Source organism: Watersipora subatra, chromosome 5 (assembly GCF_963576615.1).
Source record: "Watersipora subatra chromosome 5, tzWatSuba1.1, whole genome shotgun sequence".
Classification (NCBI taxonomy): domain Eukaryota; kingdom Metazoa; phylum Bryozoa; class Gymnolaemata; order Cheilostomatida; family Watersiporidae; genus Watersipora; species Watersipora subatra.
In genome coordinates, this window is record NC_088712.1 from 701484 (window position 1) to 719923 (window position 18440).

Sequence of the window (18440 nt, forward strand, 5' to 3'; positions counted from 1 at the left end):
AGCGAATTTAAACGCCGACGCCAAGACGGCACCACGCAAAAGCGATTTATGCCATTGTTTCTTCGATCGTAGGATACACGTAGGTATATTGATTTGCAAACACTGATTGTTATTTATATTACATACTGCCAGGGAACGATTGTAAAGTGTCAACATGGCCGATGAAGCCACTGCTATTAGTGCAACGGAGGAAGCTGCATCATTGGTGACTCCGGACCCATCTACTAAGGTAAATATAGCTCTTTCAACTATCTCCAATAAAAAAATAGATTTTATAATGGATTTGGACTGACCAAGTGTAACACTTCTAATAAAATACTGCGAACGATATTTTGATATGAAAACTTACGAGTTCTCTAGAATTTGTGATCCCGTTCATCCAATAGCATTTGGTTACTCATTCCTTGTTTTAGATGTGGTTCTTTTAATAAGGTTGTTAAATATTTTATTGTCATCTCCTTTTGGTCGCGATAAAAACCAGATTAATGTCTGCTTCCAAGCTCAAACGCACTTTTCTTTATTATTTTCTGTCTCATGTTCTGTAGAAAACATCCTTAGATCTGTGCATCAGATTTAGCTTAAGCTCATCTCTTTAGTACTGTTACATTAACAGTGATTGTGAATATTCAAATTTACTCCGTTTATCTCGAATGGGGAAGATTAATGCTTTGCAATTTCCAGAACCATTGTGTGTGTGTCAACCGATGTCTACCGATGTCGCTGTATGTGAATAATTGCATGTCCGAATAAGAGAGTAGAGATCCAGATTTGCCTAGGCAGAAAATCATACTCTCACTTCGCAAGTTGTCCTCTTATTTTTTCATTTGCTGCTGTATGTTTTGGAAACTCATTTGAGCTGAGGATGTTTCTTTTTGAATAAAATATTTTCTAGTAGTTAAAAAAGAATAGTCTATCATGCTGCACCGACATATCGACTTTGAGAAGACAACTCCTATTCCCACTTCTAATTGAGTGCATAATCTGGTTGTTATCAGGCATCGCTGACTATTCCAGGTAGTTAATGGTTGCCATCATGTTGATAAAAAGAGAAAACCACATACCTTTTAAAAATCATTCAAAGCTTACTCTTCAAATTGACTTATCGATGCTACTTCCTTGGTTCTCTTTCACAACCCTATGATCCACTAGATTAGTCTGGGTATTATAGCTCCTAATAGATATATGCTGCATTGCATAGTGTCAAGGACACAGGTAATCATGAACTGTCTTTGTTTTTTTATTCAGGGAATAATATAAGTTATACATTTTCTTGGCTGCCTGAATGTCGTATTTAAGTAATATCTTAATAGGCTATTAATTTGAATTTTTAATTTAAAGTTTTTGTTGCAGTTCATGACAGCTGGGTGTGTGAATGCAAATAGAGTTACTTCATTTTATGATGCGGTATTAATATACTACCTTCATGCTGGGCCACACACACGGTTTTATGTATAGTGCTTGACATATTGTATGAGTGATTAATCCCTTTTCTATCCTTCATGTATCCTACCACTTGCTCTTTTCTTTTTTAACAATTAGCAGTAATTTTATCTCCCTCTATATCTTGAAATTTTGTAGATATTATGTTAGATGCAAGGTCTATGCTGAATAATATTGAAAAATTTGTAGGAAAGCAATTTTTTACGGACTAATTTTAAATTAATCCACTTTGTAGTTACATGTGTCCTTTTATTGATGAAAGAAAACTAGGTATGCACAAGTGTTTTATGGATTTGCCTTCTCTTGTGGCAACTCATGATATATGGTATGCTCCTTGCAAATAATTACTAATTAATAATTACAAATAATTACTATTAATAAATAATAAATAAGTATGAAGCTCGGTGTCTTTCTCCAGAGTAATTGGCCGGCAGGGATACAAGCCAATACATAGTGGGTAGTACACGGTGGAAAATATGTGGTTGGTGATAGTTGGTAAGTTGTACGATATGAGTGGTTTATGGCGAGGGGTACATCGTTGGTGGTAGACAATAGATGGTCGCTTTCAATGTATGATTGGATAAAATTACATGCTGATAGAGTGATTTAAATGTATTCGCAGGAGTACATCATGCAGCAGACGATGTTGAGAGTAAAAAATCCTGCACTTTCGCTGAAGTTCTATTCCGAAGTTCTTGGAATGAGGTTTGTGTTTTGTGTTGAATATATTAGCTTTGTATGCTGAACAACAAAGATCTACATGACAAATATCTATCACAAACTTATGACTTTAGCCGAGCTTAATACTAGTCATTGACTGGGTACTGATAAACAATCTCTATGTATAATAGTCACTGACTGGGTACTGATAAACAATCACTATGAATAATAGTTACTGACTGGTACAGAATAACAATTACTATGTATAATAGTCACTTACTGGGTACTGATTAACAATCACTATGAATAATAGTCACTGACTGGGTACTGATTAACAATTACTATGAATAATAGTTACTGACTGGGTACTGATTAACAATCACTATGAATAATAGTCACTGGCTGGGTACTGATTAATGATCACTATGAATAATAGTCACTGACTGGGTGCTGATTAATAATTACTATAAATAATAGTTACTGACTGGGTACTGATTAATAATTACTATGAATAATAGTTACTGACTGGGTACTGATTAATAATTACTATGGATAATAGTTACTGATTGGGTACTGATTAACAATTACTATGAATAATAGTCACTGACTTGGTACTGATTAATAATTACTATGCATAATAGTCACTGACCGGGTACTGAATAATAGTCTCTATGTATAATAGTCACTGGCTGGGTACTGATTAACTTTCACTATGAATAATAGTTACTGACTGGGTACGGATTAACAATCACTGTAGAAATGACAATGCTTCATTATAAAACAAAAGTCATACTTTACGACACCGCAGTTAATTCTTACTATTCATTGATTCGCTCGTTGCTAAACCAATAATCTCTATCTACGGATGGTTATTGCTCATTAGTAATTGATCTGTTTGCGGTAGATCGCTTGTCCTTCTGGAATATTAAGTTTGTGAGACCTTCTGTGTTTTCGTATTCATCATATGTACTGCAAACTCTGTAGTACAGAGACGCTATCTCCGTCACTACCTTTACACACACGCATGAGTTTATCTCAGGTAACTATCTAGGTATCTTTTTAAGTGTATTTCATGCACTCGTTAGGCTGCTAAAGAGGTTTGACTTTGCTGAAATGAAGTTCTCTCTCTTCTTCATGGGTTACGCTGACCCCGCTGACATACCAACTGATGACTCAGCCAGGATGCTTTGGCTCTTCAGACAAAAGGCAACTATAGAGCTAACACAGTAAGAATGAAAGATAATAAGACATCATTTAGTTAGTTTTTTTCAACATTGCTATCTGGGAATCAAATATAGTAATATGCCATCTTTTCATAGACATGCAAAGTGTGTGATTGGAGAATGAACAGAGATATATAATAGCGTTGAAGTCTTGCATGTTGGGTGCCTTTATAAGTTCTACAGAAAAATATTATTACAGTGGAGTGGTAATTTGTTTACTGGGTAATTTAACAAGGCCATGTGCTTTTAACCAATTTGAACCAACATTCTGATAATATGGAAGCAAATGTAGAGCCAATTCTCTCGCAACAAGAGGCTCAACTATCTCTAGACTCTGTTATGGGTAATGCTGTTTGACTCTTTATAACAAACTTCAATTTTCAGTTAATAACTCCTGACATGTTGTTATATTTATGATGTCATAGCAACTGGGGCTCTGAGAAAGATGATTCCGTTTCCTACCATAATGGAAATTCCGAGCCAAGAGGATTTGGTATGTAATATACTATCATCTTGTTGTGTTTCAGGAACTGAGGTTTGATATTAGAAAGCATGATGTAAAACTTTCAGAAACTTTATGCTGTAACAGCTTCTTCGTAGTTGAACTTGTACAAAAACTAATTTTAATATTGCCTCCCATGGTTTGTCCAATGTGTGATGGAGCGCTGAAAGGCTGCAGAATACCTTTAAATAGCTGAGTAAGCTGTACTTCATTCAAGCAAACATTAAGGAAACATTAAAAGTTGACTTGCAACAAAATTCACATCACAGTTATTTGGTATCAAAAGATTAATCAAAGTTTATATTGAGCTTTTTATTGGCCTTTCAATTCACATGAGAACATCACGTGACCAGACAATACCCAAACTGTCATGGCTATGTTAGAGAAATAAACGGATTCCAATCTACGGCGGCTTTTCGTTTTTGAGCTTTTAAGAGCTTGTAATCACATTTCCACACATTTGGCACTTACAACACAACAGAGTAAGACATGGTGAATCTTTTGATACCAAATAACAGAATGTGAATTTTGTTGCAAGTCAACCTTTAAGGAAACTGTTTTCTAGTTTTAGAGGAGCTTAAAGTAATTTGCTTGCATTTACTGTTTGTGGAATAATCGAAATTTCGCTGTTGCATGAGCTTTTGTGACAGCACTTTAATATTGTATTATATTGATCAACATTGGCAGATCATAGACCGAAATCAGTTAACCATAAACAGTCGAAAACTAGTTGGATTAACAACCCTCCCTCAAATATACTTGTGATAAGTTGTGTTTTTGTAAACAAACCTTCAACTATCATAACTAAACTAGCATTTCTTTCGGCCACATAAACTGCTGCTAGCGTGTCTCGACCTCTTTCTGCTCACTGGATATAATATTATATATAATATTATATCTATAATATTATATAATATATAATATTATATATAATATTATATATAATATTATATATATAATATTATATATATAATATTATATAATATATAATATTATATATAATATTATATAATATATAATATTATATATAATATATAATATTATATATAATATATAATATTATATATAATATTATATCTATAATATTATATAATATATAATATTATATATAATATTATATATATAATATTATATATTATATATAATATATAATATAATATATAATATTATATATAATATTATATATTATATATAATATATAATATTATATATAATATGTAAAATTATAAAGGATGTTTTAAAAGTAAAATAATAATGATAAAACTTGATCATGATTAAAATGCTAAGAAAAAAACTAGCACTAATTGTTGCAATAGTTGATATCAGCTATCGCTTTGAAGCTGTAGAATTATATGTGTTTCTATTCTGTCGGCCTCTTTGCAATTATAGACATCATGAACACACCTTCAATTGATCCGAGCATTTTAATCGCGATCAAATTGTAACGATTTTAATCTTGAACCAACCTTGCAATCAGATCATCCAAGCGTCAAAAGCGTATAAGTATTTTTATTATTATTGCAAATAATAAATATACTTATACTTTTGGGAGAAATCTAAAAAAACTTGTTGTAAGTTTAGTTTTAAGTAAAAACCTTTTGTCGTTTTGCATGAAGCGCTGATCTCGGGAATTTTGAACATATTCTTAATAGTTAAGTCTAGTGATTCCTTCCGTTGATTCACTCCCTAGTCATTGATAGTAGACTTGTAGTAAAACCTCTATTAGAACACCATGCAAATGCAATGCAATCTGGTTTTCCCGTTTTGATAAATAATTAGAAATGGATTTGCTTAGCAAAAAGATTTTCGATTGGCAGCACGTGATTGGCAACAAGGTTATTTTTTTGGAGACAAAATTTAATTGGCTTAGCTAATGTATATAGGCTACATAATGAAAAAAAAAGCCAAACCCTATCGATAAGCCGGTACATCGACTTACGATCAGTACTTCTATTACCACGATAGCCGATACATCGGCTTACGGTAGCGAAAGAATTAATTAGTTTATGGTGTCGCCTTTAAAGTTTGATTTAACAAGTCGGAAAGCTTTGGAGTTAGAGAACAGACATAAGGTTTCCTATGTTTAAAGACGTTTTAATGTCTTGAAGTTAGAAAACGCCATGACAGTTATGGCTGCCAGTATGTCGCACGAACATATTGGCAGCCATTGTTATGGAAGCGTTTAAATGAAGACACATTCAAAAGGTTTTCATCTAAACGCCTTAAAGTCTTCATGTGAGAATGTTAACCACATAAACTTAAAAACATTTGATGGGATTCAGACCTTGGTGACTTCGAATCAGAGTGTAGTTCTGATTATTGTGATGATCGATCTTCTCAGGTACACCGTCACTAAAATCATGCCAATCTCTACTGCAACATCAAAAAATTCTTCATTGTTATTGATGTAAACGAGTCAGAGTTTTGATCACTTTTCTACTGATCGATTTCGACATGTATTATTGGTTTGCAAAGGTCAAAGAATGACAAAATGGTGGAAAAATAGAGGTGGCGTTCAAGTACAAAGCGGCGTGTTAATTTTTAACCTGTCTTCTATCCCGGTGTTCTATCGGAGGTGGCCTTTAAGTTAAAACGGTTTTCAAATAGAGGTTTCACAGTATTCTTAAGTCGCTCAGTAATATGCCATCCTTCAACTCTGATTGCAGGACACATAGGAATATCTGTACCAGATGTATATGAGGCTTGTAAAAGGTTTGAGACACTCAACGTTAAATTTGTCAAGAAACCAGATGAGGGTGAGAACAGATTTCTACTCCGTTCACAATGTTGATAGCTCTCCTTCTTCGTAACCCCTTGTAACCTGTCAAGGCATCTTTGCACCCCAAGCAGTATTTAAAACTAGTTAAGCAAGGCCTTCCTTCAATGTATCTTTGGCTGTAGGCGCTGAATTTCATTCTTGATTGACTTCCTAGAGTATGCATCTACAAATGTTTGTAATTTTTCAGATATACTGCTTTAAAGTTGGATGTTTACCGCTGAACAACACTATTTTGTTTAACATGTTTACTAGGAATGATGTCACACTACGCTGTACTTTATGCTAATGTTATATTTGTGCTGTAGGGAAGATGAAAGGGTTGGCATTCATTCAAGATCCGGATGGTTATTGGATTGAAATTCTTGCTCCAGGAAACATGGCAAAAATTGTCTAAGAATTCAAAACGACAAGTGTCTTAATTTTTTAGAAGTGACTCATCTTTTTATAATTATTTTCTTCTACTCAACTTGATAGTCTTTTTGCATTATTTCCTATTTTTTGTTACAAATCGAATATTTTGTATTCTACGGAGAGTTCTCTGTACTAGTTACACTTTCCTTGCTCTACCTTTGATTACCAACAACCCCCTTGTGTTGCCATGGTGATAAAATAGCTTTAATTGCTTCAAATAATGATCTTTCATCTCACAGATACCTTCACATTCTATATTATTGTAGGGATCATTAAAAACACAGAAGTGAAAGCAGTGATGTCACTGTATAGCTGTAACTTGTATGTGATGTGTCATACCTTCAAGTGCAAGTAAATCTTGTGTACACGCAGCATATTTATATATATAATTACATAGAAAAGACCAAAATCCATGATAGATTAGTGAGAACTGAACAGTCATGGATGGCTGAGAAGAGAATCAAGGAGAGAGTCAAAACAAAAGTTTTAGTCAGCCAATCAGGGTTAGAATAGCAAGATCTAATAGTCCTGATTGATGAGACTTGAGATGGACGGGAGATAGTCAAATTCTATTCAATAACTGAAAAGGGTTCTTTGGATATTTTAGAAAAAGATTCACTTTTATTGCTTAAATCAGCCAACTCGTTGCTAGGGAGCCTTCATATCAATAGACTGTGTGCTCCACATTCAAACATTAGACAACACTGTCAATGTAGTGCTGCCCACATCCAAAATGAAGGCTAAAGAAGACCTGCGATGCAGGGAAGCAGCGGCAGTTGAAGTTGGGAGCTTAGAAGGATTACGGTTTTGACTTCAGCACCAAGTACCTACCATATTATAAAACATCATACCATAGTGTGCCCAGCGTAAATCAGGTTGGCTGAGTGGGAGGAACTGACAGTTTTTAGTCATGAGTGTGATTGTCTGAGTTATGTTCCTTGCAATGTTATCCACCAGGGTTGGGCAGGTTTACAGGAAAATAAAAAGCTGTCCAGGTAAAAATATAATGAAACATTGCATAAATGAGCATTTTTGTTAAGTGCTCTGTCAACTTCAAACAGGTGCTAAGAATGGTTCTGGCTTACATTGTGAAATGCACCGCTTCCGTTATAAACAGCCTTCATATAGTTGACATAAATTGATAAGGGTGCCAGGTCAGTATATATTAACATTCCGATCTGGTAATATGATCAGTCGCAGTTAGTATTGCTCTCTGGGTAATAGTTACATTGGGAGGAAGTAAGCTACTGAAATTAATGGGGCACATAAGCATGAATATGTGCAAATATATGTAACATGTCAATATACAGTAGTCTCTAAAAATGAATGGTTCTTTTTAGCCACAAAGAGCAGTGCTAAACAAACTAAATTAAAGTATAACTACACTACAGCCAATGATTTCATTTTTTCTACGTAGCACAATGAATGAACAAATTCATGTCTGTGCTGACAGTATATTTGAGTGTCAGGTGTTAAGGATTTCTAATATTTAGTTGAGACTTATGCATAGGTATAGCTGGTAAAATTGTTGGAATGGATCACACATAACTAATTGTACTGTAGAGATGTTTGCTAACACCGATGATATGCAGACTCAACTTGTCTCCCAGTCCCCTACTTGGGGAGCTGTATATCATGGCTAACACTTTGGACTGGCTAGACATTATAAATTCAATTACTATAATAGCCAATTACACTTGTTTCAAATGATCCTGCTGATAAAAACTAGCGGAAAAGCGCTACAAGCAGCGGAAAAAGCAAAGTGAGTCCTATGGGAAGTTTTATTTATAGACTGACTAGCGGAATTTAGCGACTACTGACTTGGCGTTGCACAGGTATTAATCCAGCTTAGAATGTAGTTGCCTGCCGTTTGCTATTAGCCTGGCACATTTTCTAATATAATTTAAGTAAGCTAGTCATCTAGTTTTTGTTCAGTTTGCATGATTAAATGATTGGTTTTTTTGTGCTATCATACAATGCTTCTCTAGCTTTCAATAGTGATTTACTCTGCAGTAAAAAGTATTGCGGTATATATGGGAACCAGACTAAATGTGAAGCTTCCAGTCTAAACAGGCATTATATGTTCACATAACTTGATAAGGTTGCTTGATTCAGTGAAGAACAACCTTCCAATTTTGCATTATAATCAGTCGACACGAGTGTGGGCATCTGAGTAATATTTACTTTTGGAAAGAGATAAGGTCCTCTTGAAAAGCAGCCTAGAAAAGTAATTTTATTATAGGAAATTTGAGCTTGTCATCGTTAATCTGTACTGGTCCATTTTGCTCAAACGTTAATTTTTGATTTACCAAATACCACCAAGAAAGAAATAAATACACACAAAATAAAAAAATAAAAACACAAAGATAATACTAAATGCGGGGACTTCAAGGTACAACATGCTTTTTGCCCGTGTACATGTAGTTGAATTACAAAATAAATTAGAAGATAGTTAGGATGTTTGTTAGTTGATATTATTAAAGAAGAAACGTACATAATTATTAGCTCCTCAAATAAAAAGCCCATTTACTATTATCTACTATATGTGATATTACATATGCATTATCCACATGTTATTATATGCATGCTTCATGACTATTACCTTTGACTATTTTCTTAGCCAATAGTTACAGTGTGCTACAAACAGCATAGAAACTAGCATTACATAGTATACACATGTACCAGCAATACAGCCATAATTTCATGTTATCTATGCAGCATAATAGTCAGCACATTGGTTTCTGTCATAACCATTATTATTTTCATTTGTAAAAATTATCAAGCCATTATCCCCACAATTTTGGAGGGTTGGTTGATGAAAATTTAGTATTAATCTTTGGTCTGTAGTTTGAACCTTGCTCTGCTTAGTTGTCTGCTCATGAAAATATTCAATAAAAACAACATTGATAGTAGATAAAAATAAATCTAAAATTTAATTTTGCAGGTTTGCATTAGCATTTCACTGTGAATCGAGTTCAATTCTTTTGTAATATTTTTCTATTAAAACAAGTCAATGTGTAAATTAGTGTTAATATTTTGGTTATTTGGACATTTTTTAATAATAAATAGCACAGGAAGTATTGAAGGTGTGATAACTCTGAGTCCTTGTAGACAGAAAGTTATTTGTTGATAAAAACATCTTCAAAACCTTTTTCATTGCTCAGAGTTAATACAGTAGGTGCTCCTATCACATAAATAATCCATACCAAATATGTTTACTTTATAGGGGTTTATGTTATAAGAACAGTAAAATACGTGAAAATTGCCTAATCCGTTCCAAGATTTTTCCACTCACCTCTATGCCATGCAAAAAGGAAAAAAAGTTGACTTAATCCTTTAGATTTGTGGGCTGTACTGTAACTGCAGTATTATTGGTTTGCATCGACAACTTTTTACCTTTTTACCATTAATCTCATTGGTTTTATAGACATAGAATGTAGCAAATTTACAGCAACTTAAAAAGGAGTGCACATTTTCGACGTTCATTTACAAAAAATTGCATATTTTTTAAAACAACAAATTCTTTTCTGCAAAGTAAAACTAATAACAATTATTTTGTAAGCCTACAATAAGGCAAAATAAATTTTATTATAAAAAGCAGTTCTACCTGTTCATCATCTATCTGTATCTATGTTCAAGGTTAGAATGACAGAGAACTTTCAACGATGCTCCAACTCATGACATTCAGATTGGTAGATGCCGTAACACCAGAAACCAATCGGTCGCGTTTGTCTTTATGAACAATTGCATAGCTATCTTAGTCTCCTTTTTCTCGACAACTTTAACGATGTATTACGGCAAACTAGAATGTCGCTCAAGTTATATATAATAGATATAACTCTTTACGAAAGGTGTTTTTTCTTTCATAAATGCGGCAAGATAAATTAACATTCAAATCAAATTTGAAAACTTGCCGACATGACACTTTATGTTATATGGAATTTTTTACGTAGTCCAAAGCAAAAACTTCACATAAATTTGTTATTTTATTTGGAATTTATGTTATAGGAGGTTTACGTTGTAAACACGTCTACAGTATCATATTGGTTTGAATCATTATAATAATCTTGTTAGTCTAAGACCAGCTTAAGAAGTTGCCTTTTTTATCTGAATATGCTTTTGCCTAATGTTGGCTGCCTTAGAAATGGCAAAATTAACAGCAAAATAGAAATGAGGTCATCAATATGCAGTACTATGAATCCTCGAGACTGAGGCGTATTATACACTAGTAGGACTGATGTAAATAGACACGTGATAGCACAAGTGTTGCTTACAACTATGAAGAGGCACTAGTGAATAGCCCTGACACAAATAGCCAATAGGAGACTAGGAAAGGTTTCACTGCGCAATGGGCATTGTTCCTACTCAATCAGTTTCGTTTCATTTCAAGACTACTAGTGAGAAGTTGCTAGATTTAACGTAGCTAGTTACTGGTGGGTTTACTTAGCTTTAATTTCAGTTAGGAAACTTGACTACATTTACTGAGTTTTACCAAAGAGATCGAATTATTGTGGGTTTAGGGAGGCATTGGCTGTGCTTATTTTTACCACATTTTAAGTTTGTGATTCACTCCCCAACCTGAGTATACATAATGCTAGCTATTCAGTTGATTGAGTTACTTTGTTGACCACTGATCAGTTTTCGTGTAAGCAATGATGTGAGCAGACAGGTGCCCTGTTTATGCTTATTATGTCATCAGGTGTTGCTGTGTTATATTGCTATCTGTGTAAATGCTTTGTGCTCATGACTAAACTAGCTACTGAATGAAGGTTTAGATTACAAATACGTTTACTAAACGAGAGAAGGTTCTCATGTCTGAGGACTCCTTAGTAAAACCAAAACATTCTGAACACATTCTGCCTGCTCACTTTCATTCTAGTTCACCATTTCTTTCAAAACAAACGTTCAAACTATATCCTTTACTGTCCGAACTAAAGCAGTTTCACCTTTTTGCAATTGATGTTGCCATGTTTATGCATCATGCAGAAACAAACATGTTAGTCTTTTGTTATTAACTATTATGGAGGACTGTATATAAGGCTCTTTTATCCATGCCACTCAGTTTTGTCTGTTCTTCACTCTCAAATGGCATTGAAAACGGTGCTTCCCAGAAACATATATCTTTGCATGAATAAACATATTCTGATGTCTTCTAATTCAAATCTCATAGTTAAAATGGAAGCAGTTACAATTGGAACTGTTTTTCAGATAACTGCTCTGGTAATAAAACTCATGAAAATCAAGTTCACACACTAATTTACTTCATGCCATGAACTTAAAGTGCTTTTCCCACGACCAAACGAGCTGATGGGAAGTTAGGGAATTTTTATGATAAATGCATGTGCACACAACTTACGAAAATTATTCATCAACAATGAGACGAGCCCTTGTAATAAAATTTCATCAACAAATTTAACCATCATTTTGTAGATTAGTTAAAGTATAATAACGATACAAAACACATATAACCTATTTAAATAAGTTACCAAGTATTTGTATATTCTCGAAATTCTCTTAAAACTTACCCATCTGATCAGATTATACACAGATCGACAGATTTATTAGGACAAAAATCGTCACAAAACGCTTGAAAAGCTTGGTTTAATAAAAGTTAAGACCGGAAATTGAAACGGCGGGCGACAGAGAATAGAACGATTAAGTCGTGCGCATTTCGCGAAAAAATAGCGTGCACATTTCATCTGTCTATGACATTGTTTTCTTGTAATCGAATTTATTCAAAGGTTTCTGTAATAAACGTAGACCATTTGAGGTGTTGACCGATTTATAAGTACAAAATTGTGGTACACAGTTTATCAACCTATGTTTTTTGTTAAATCGCCGAACGTTTCATTTTTTAAAACGTTAACCAAAATTCTTTACAAATTATGTACAAGCTAGGGCTGAACTACAATGCTCCTTTATGACGAGAAAATTTTTTATTTTGCTGCAGTTTGCATGAAACTTTCAGGCGTGCGAATGCTCATACTCGCTTTCTGTTAAATATCGCTATCAAAACCATTCTAAATTCAACGCAACCAACTTTCAAACTACATGTATGTATAGTACACAGTAGCTTGCCATTTTACTTCTAATTTTGCATTTCAGAGTTATAATAAACATACTTCTTTATTTTTGTTGAATTACATACATTACAGTAGATTAGGCCTACAGCTTTATAACACCTTTATAACAACTTTTATTTTGCTGCAGTTTGCAGAAATCTTCCAGACGCGTGAACGCTTGTAGGTTTTCTATTATTGCTGTATTACTATATTAACTGTATTGGTTATTCTGATAATATCAGTGCATTTTTCTGCTAATATTGGCCAATATTGCATTTCTCCTATTGCAGGGGAGAGATTATAATAGACATATAATATTTTTCTTTCATTATTGCTGTTTGTCATGACCAAACACTTTTTAAATAAATTTTCTAAAAATCTATATAAATACCACAACTTCTCGATATTGTTAGCTATGACGTTTTGAAATGTAAACAAAATTGTGCATTGGTTTTCTATTAATTGGTTTTCTATTAATTGGTTTACTATATTAATAATATTGGTTATTCTAATAATATCAGTGCATTTTACTTCTAATATTGGCCAATATTGCATTTCTCCTATTGCAGGGGGAAAATATAAACATCTTTTCCTTTCATTATTGCTGTTTGTTGTATATAATAACACCCACATCCAGTACATTACAGCTACCATTGCAGTTATGTTGTTGCGCTGCAGTGCCATTTGACTGTTAATATTGCATTTCTCAACCACCAGTACCCTTTCTTTTTTTCTAATATCACTTTGGTTGTGGGTTGTATGACAGTGGAATTTCTAGTGTACATTGCTATGTTTACCGCTAAAAGGAAGTGTTACTTTCTTGAAAAGAATTAGCCCATCAAATATCTAACAGAATACAAATTTGTACTATCAGATGTTGTTGGTGACCAACATTGAATAATAATTGTACTGACATCAATTGCAATTATTGAAAATCTGAAAAGGACATGTTTGCTATTCCATGACTGTTTGCTATTCCATTTGCAACGGTTCATCATTTAGTCAACACGGTGAATAATGACATTAGACTGTAGTCACAGCAAATATATAAACTATATATTAAAGATTTATATAGTCAGAGCGTGACCTTGTATAATTAGTGTATATATAACGGCTTATAGAACCACATTTAGAATTGATCAAGGTTTTAGTGCCTGCACTTATTACAGTTCCAATATCTTACACTGTCTTTGACCCCCAACGAACGACCCAATTTTTGCCATAGTGATAAAATTGCTTACACTGAGCATTCTGCAAAATAAAACAATATTTTTATTATATCATACATAACCATCACTCTTCAAAATATTTACATTGTTTGCCAAATTTTGCTATTACTGTATTATACGTACACGTAAGTACACGCCCTTTTTAATGTGGTGTATTTTTATAATAAATGATATAACTCATACTGAAACCATAGCAATTTAGAGAGAACAAAAAATTTGCGTTCTAACACATAATTTACCATTGCATTACATGGCAATACTCGCATTAGCAGCGGCAGCTTCAGACAGGTGCTTTCACAGTTGTCTCTATGCAACACATGCACATTAATTATTCTTTTTGTTACTATCGCACGGTTAAAGATGTAGTTGCGTCAAAAAAGTCAATTTAATGAAATTAGGGCCCATAAAAGGCTAAAACATCAGCTACAATTTGATGCTATTTTTGTCTTTGTAGACCAACCCTGTCCAGAGATATATGCGTTTGAATGAGGCCCTCTTTTAAAAAGCTCACGTTCCAGCGGGTGCCTATTTCGTGACGTCACAAGCAAGGTATCTGAAACGAAACCACGAGCAATAAATATGAGGTCGATTCGTTAGCCAATCATGCGTGCAGAATTTTTATATAGGCCGTAATAAATGTTATCACTCGTAAAACGCGTTGTCTGTGATCTCGAAGATTCTCCTAATTAGAGAATTCATTCTCATTACTCGTTACTGATTCAACGCGTTTCAAATATTACTAAGTTATACATAGTTTTAAAATGGCTTCAAGTTCGAGCGACCGCTACTCAGAGTTATCTGAGCAACTGTTAGTAAAAGATTAGAGTAGACAGCCTATGGCCAAAGCTGACAGGCGTCAGCAGCATTTTGCTGCAGAAGAAGACAGAATGGAGGTAAATTAACTTAGAGTCTTCTATACTTTGGTAAATGTAATATTTTTTATAGTCATAAATACATATACTAATTAATAAAATGATAGTTCTTTGCTATCTCCAATCATCGTTTCATAGCTTATCTGCCGTTTTACCTAGCTATAATATTTTTTTCGAATTTTCTTTGGTAAGTTAGAGTCATGATTACAAATTATTTTCACTCGTAGGAAGTTGGTAAAATCTATTGATCATTGCAAATCTTTAATTTCCAGAACCAAAGCTTCGAATCGTTGGCTTGGCGTACTTGTGCCTTTATTAAATGTTTATTCGTTTTTAAAATTACACTCGCAATCTATTTAACTCCCAATTTGGAAGCTGTCAATAGATACGCTTTAGAATGACATATCTATGAATGACATATTTATTGCATCTACTTTGTTTACATTTACTTGTTTTACTGGTTACAGAATGTTTATGTCGTCCCACCAGCCGAAGAAGCTTTGTCAGTGGGGAAACTGCCATAAAGGAGAAAGCGAGACTTGAATGCGTGCTGGATAAGCCATGATGTTTTGTTTGAGTTTGTTGCAGTAGATGAATTTGTCTTATTGTATCAGCTAATACTATGTGAGTGGCCACGACTTGATGAATATTTTTAATAAAAGCTTTATGCCGAGATGAAAATATTTTTGCTTGTAAAAATTATATAATAAAATAATATTGTTGAAGATAATGCAAAACATGATTTGCAGAATATTGTAGTGAATCGGATATGGTATATGGGTGTCCGCAGAACTGGAGAATGTGAGTTCAAATCCAGTTTGCAACAGACTTCTCATCCTTAAAACTCTATCCCTGTCTATATTCTTTTCAAAGAGGTGGCTTGCTTATTTCACTTATTTAGTATTCGATAAGAATACTACTAGTAAGAAACTAGTACGTAGGCAATAGGTAATAGGCGACATAATGTGGGCGGGGCTGATGGGAGGCTGTATATCGTTTGTATGGGTAGTTGCAGAACTATGCTGATACAAAGACCGCGTTCTACATAAGTGACTTGACAGAATTACCGTAGACCGGTAGAATTAGTAGTCGGTACCCAAATGTTTACACAACATTTGGAGAAAGTGAGTAGAACAAATTTTCAATTTTCGTTATTTGAGGCCTTTGAAACATTCATAATAATGCATCTGTAGCAGGATTTAAAATTTTATTCTAGCCAACATGAGAAAATACAAAATAAGATATATGCCAATAGAGCCGCGTAAGACTAGACTTTTATTGCAAATACCCGATGTGAATACGAGAGATAGAGACAGGTTGTCAAACGCGTCACATCATTTTGGGCAAGTCTGGCCACGTTTTGGTGGCCTGAGCGTTTTTACGGCAATCAGATTTTTTCGGTTTTAATTTTCAAATATCTTGGCAATGCGATTGCGTAACACAACAAACAACATATCAACTGATAGAGAAAAAAAATGCTTTCTTTTAAGATCAAATTAAATTTGACGCAACTACATCTAGTTCGCTTTCCATTATGTCATACATTGCTTTGCTAGCTTTTAATGGCCATTCATTTTACAGTGAAAAACCTAGTTTCCATATCGGCTGTGGGACGCCTGCGGTTATCTCTCACAGCAAAACCCTTGTGGCTCTTACCAGCTTTCTCTGATGCATTATAATCTGTGACACTAGTCCTGCTATCTGAGTAGTATTTACTTTGGGAAAAAGATAAGCTCCTGTTAAGCACAGTAAAGTCTATGCGGCATAATAGTCATCGCATCGGTTTCTGTAGTAACCATGTTTTTATCTGAGCAAAGTACCAAGTATTTTCCCTTATTAGTTGCTTATTAGGATGTTTGGTTGATAAAAGGTGTATCATGAATCTCTGGGACCTGTTTTTGATTTTTAGATCTCTGGTCATGAGTATGGTTAATGAAAACAACTTAACAGTAGATCACAAATAAATCCAACATTCAGGTCAGCAAGTTTACAGTAGCAACTTTAATGTAACTCTAAGTGTAACTCTTTTACAATAGTTTGGTAATAAAACAAATCAATGGGTAGGTTTATGTTAGTATATTTCTTACTTTGCTGTTTAATAATAATAAGTAGCACAAAAAGTATGGAGGGTGTGACAACTCTAAGTCCTTGCAGAGCGGCTCTTAAAACAACACTGAATTTGTTGACAAAAAAACTTTAAAACTTCCTTCATTGTTCAGAGGTAATATTTCTACCACATTAGTGTGAGTTCTTCTTTTAATCCTGCTAATCTAAAAGCATCTTAAACCTTGTCCTCCTTTTATCTCACAATCAGATTTTCACATAATCTTTTTTGTCTAATAGATGTCAAACTTAACAACAGCAATGATATGAGGTCATCAATATGCAGTATTGTCAATCCCCTCAAGTGAGTCTAAACAGAGGCATGTTATAAGCTAGTGGAGACTGATGTAAAAAGGCACGTGATAGCTCAAGTGTTGCTCAGTAGTAAGAAGAGGCACTAGTGAAGTCCTAGCGTAATTAGCCAATAGGAGATTAGGCGAGGTTTTGACTGCGCAATGGGCGTTGTTCCAAATTATTCAGTTTCGTTTTATCCCTAGACATCGAGTGATAAGTGGTAACAGTTAATACTGCTGGTTTTTGATGGGTTTAAAAAGCTTTAATCTTAATTGCTGAAACTTCACTAAGTTTTACTGGATCTTATCAACAATATTATCCAACTACTATTGTGGGTTTAGCGTGTAGAGGTCGTGTATCTTTCTGCCTTTTTAGGTTTTTGTTTTACTTTGCAACACAACTAGGCTTATGTACATTGCTAGCTACTCAGAATAATGGCTTTCTTTGTTGGCCATTGATTAGTTCTCATGTAAGCAATGATGTAAGCAAACAAGTGTCCCTATGTCACAGGTCTAGCTATGTTATATCGTTGCATAATTTGAATGTTTTGGGAAAGTGTCCTGATGACTAAACTATTCGCAAAGAATGAAAGTCTACATTTCAAAAACCTTTACTAAATAAGAGGTGATACTCTGTCACCTGTTCCCAGGTGTCTGGAAACTCCTTCACAAAACTAATAATCAATCAAATAATCATCATCAATCATAATCAAAATAACAATCAATCAATAATAACCTGAACCTATCAGGCATGTCTGCCTGCATATTAGTTTACCATTTTTTCAAAAAATGTTCTAACTCTGTCTTTGTATCGTCTGAACTGTAGCAATATAACCTTCAGTGTGTTGTTTTATATTGCTGATGCA

General features: G+C 34.0%; 1 protein-coding gene across 1 annotated transcript; it reads left to right on the forward strand.

Annotated features, from left to right (window-relative positions):
* The first annotated feature begins 62 nt into the window (after positions 1–62).
* On the forward strand, positions 63–7253 carry LOC137396313 (lactoylglutathione lyase-like). Its single transcript, XM_068082530.1, has 6 exons — positions 63–229; positions 2063–2145; positions 3186–3326; positions 3749–3816; positions 6492–6581; positions 6910–7253. Exons 1-6 carry the CDS (start codon positions 155–157, stop codon positions 6996–6998), a joined length of 546 nt encoding a protein of 181 aa, XP_067938631.1. The 5' UTR covers positions 63–154; the 3' UTR covers positions 6999–7253.
* Positions 7254–18440: the final 11187 nt, after the last annotated feature.

What these genes read in the sequence shown, in the direction of transcription:
- LOC137396313 (XM_068082530.1), top strand. Translation starts at nt 155, where the DNA reads ATGGCCGATGAAGCCACTGCTATTAGTGCAACGGAGGAAGCTGCATCA. An exon ending in TTCCGAGCCAAGAGGATTTG is followed by an intron (nt 3,817 to 6,491) that starts GTATGTAATATA and finishes CTCTGATTGCAG; the next exon opens with GACACATAGGAATATCTGTA. An exon ending in TGTCAAGAAACCAGATGAGG is followed by an intron (nt 6,582 to 6,909) that starts GTGAGAACAGAT and finishes TTTGTGCTGTAG; the next exon opens with GGAAGATGAAAGGGTTGGCA.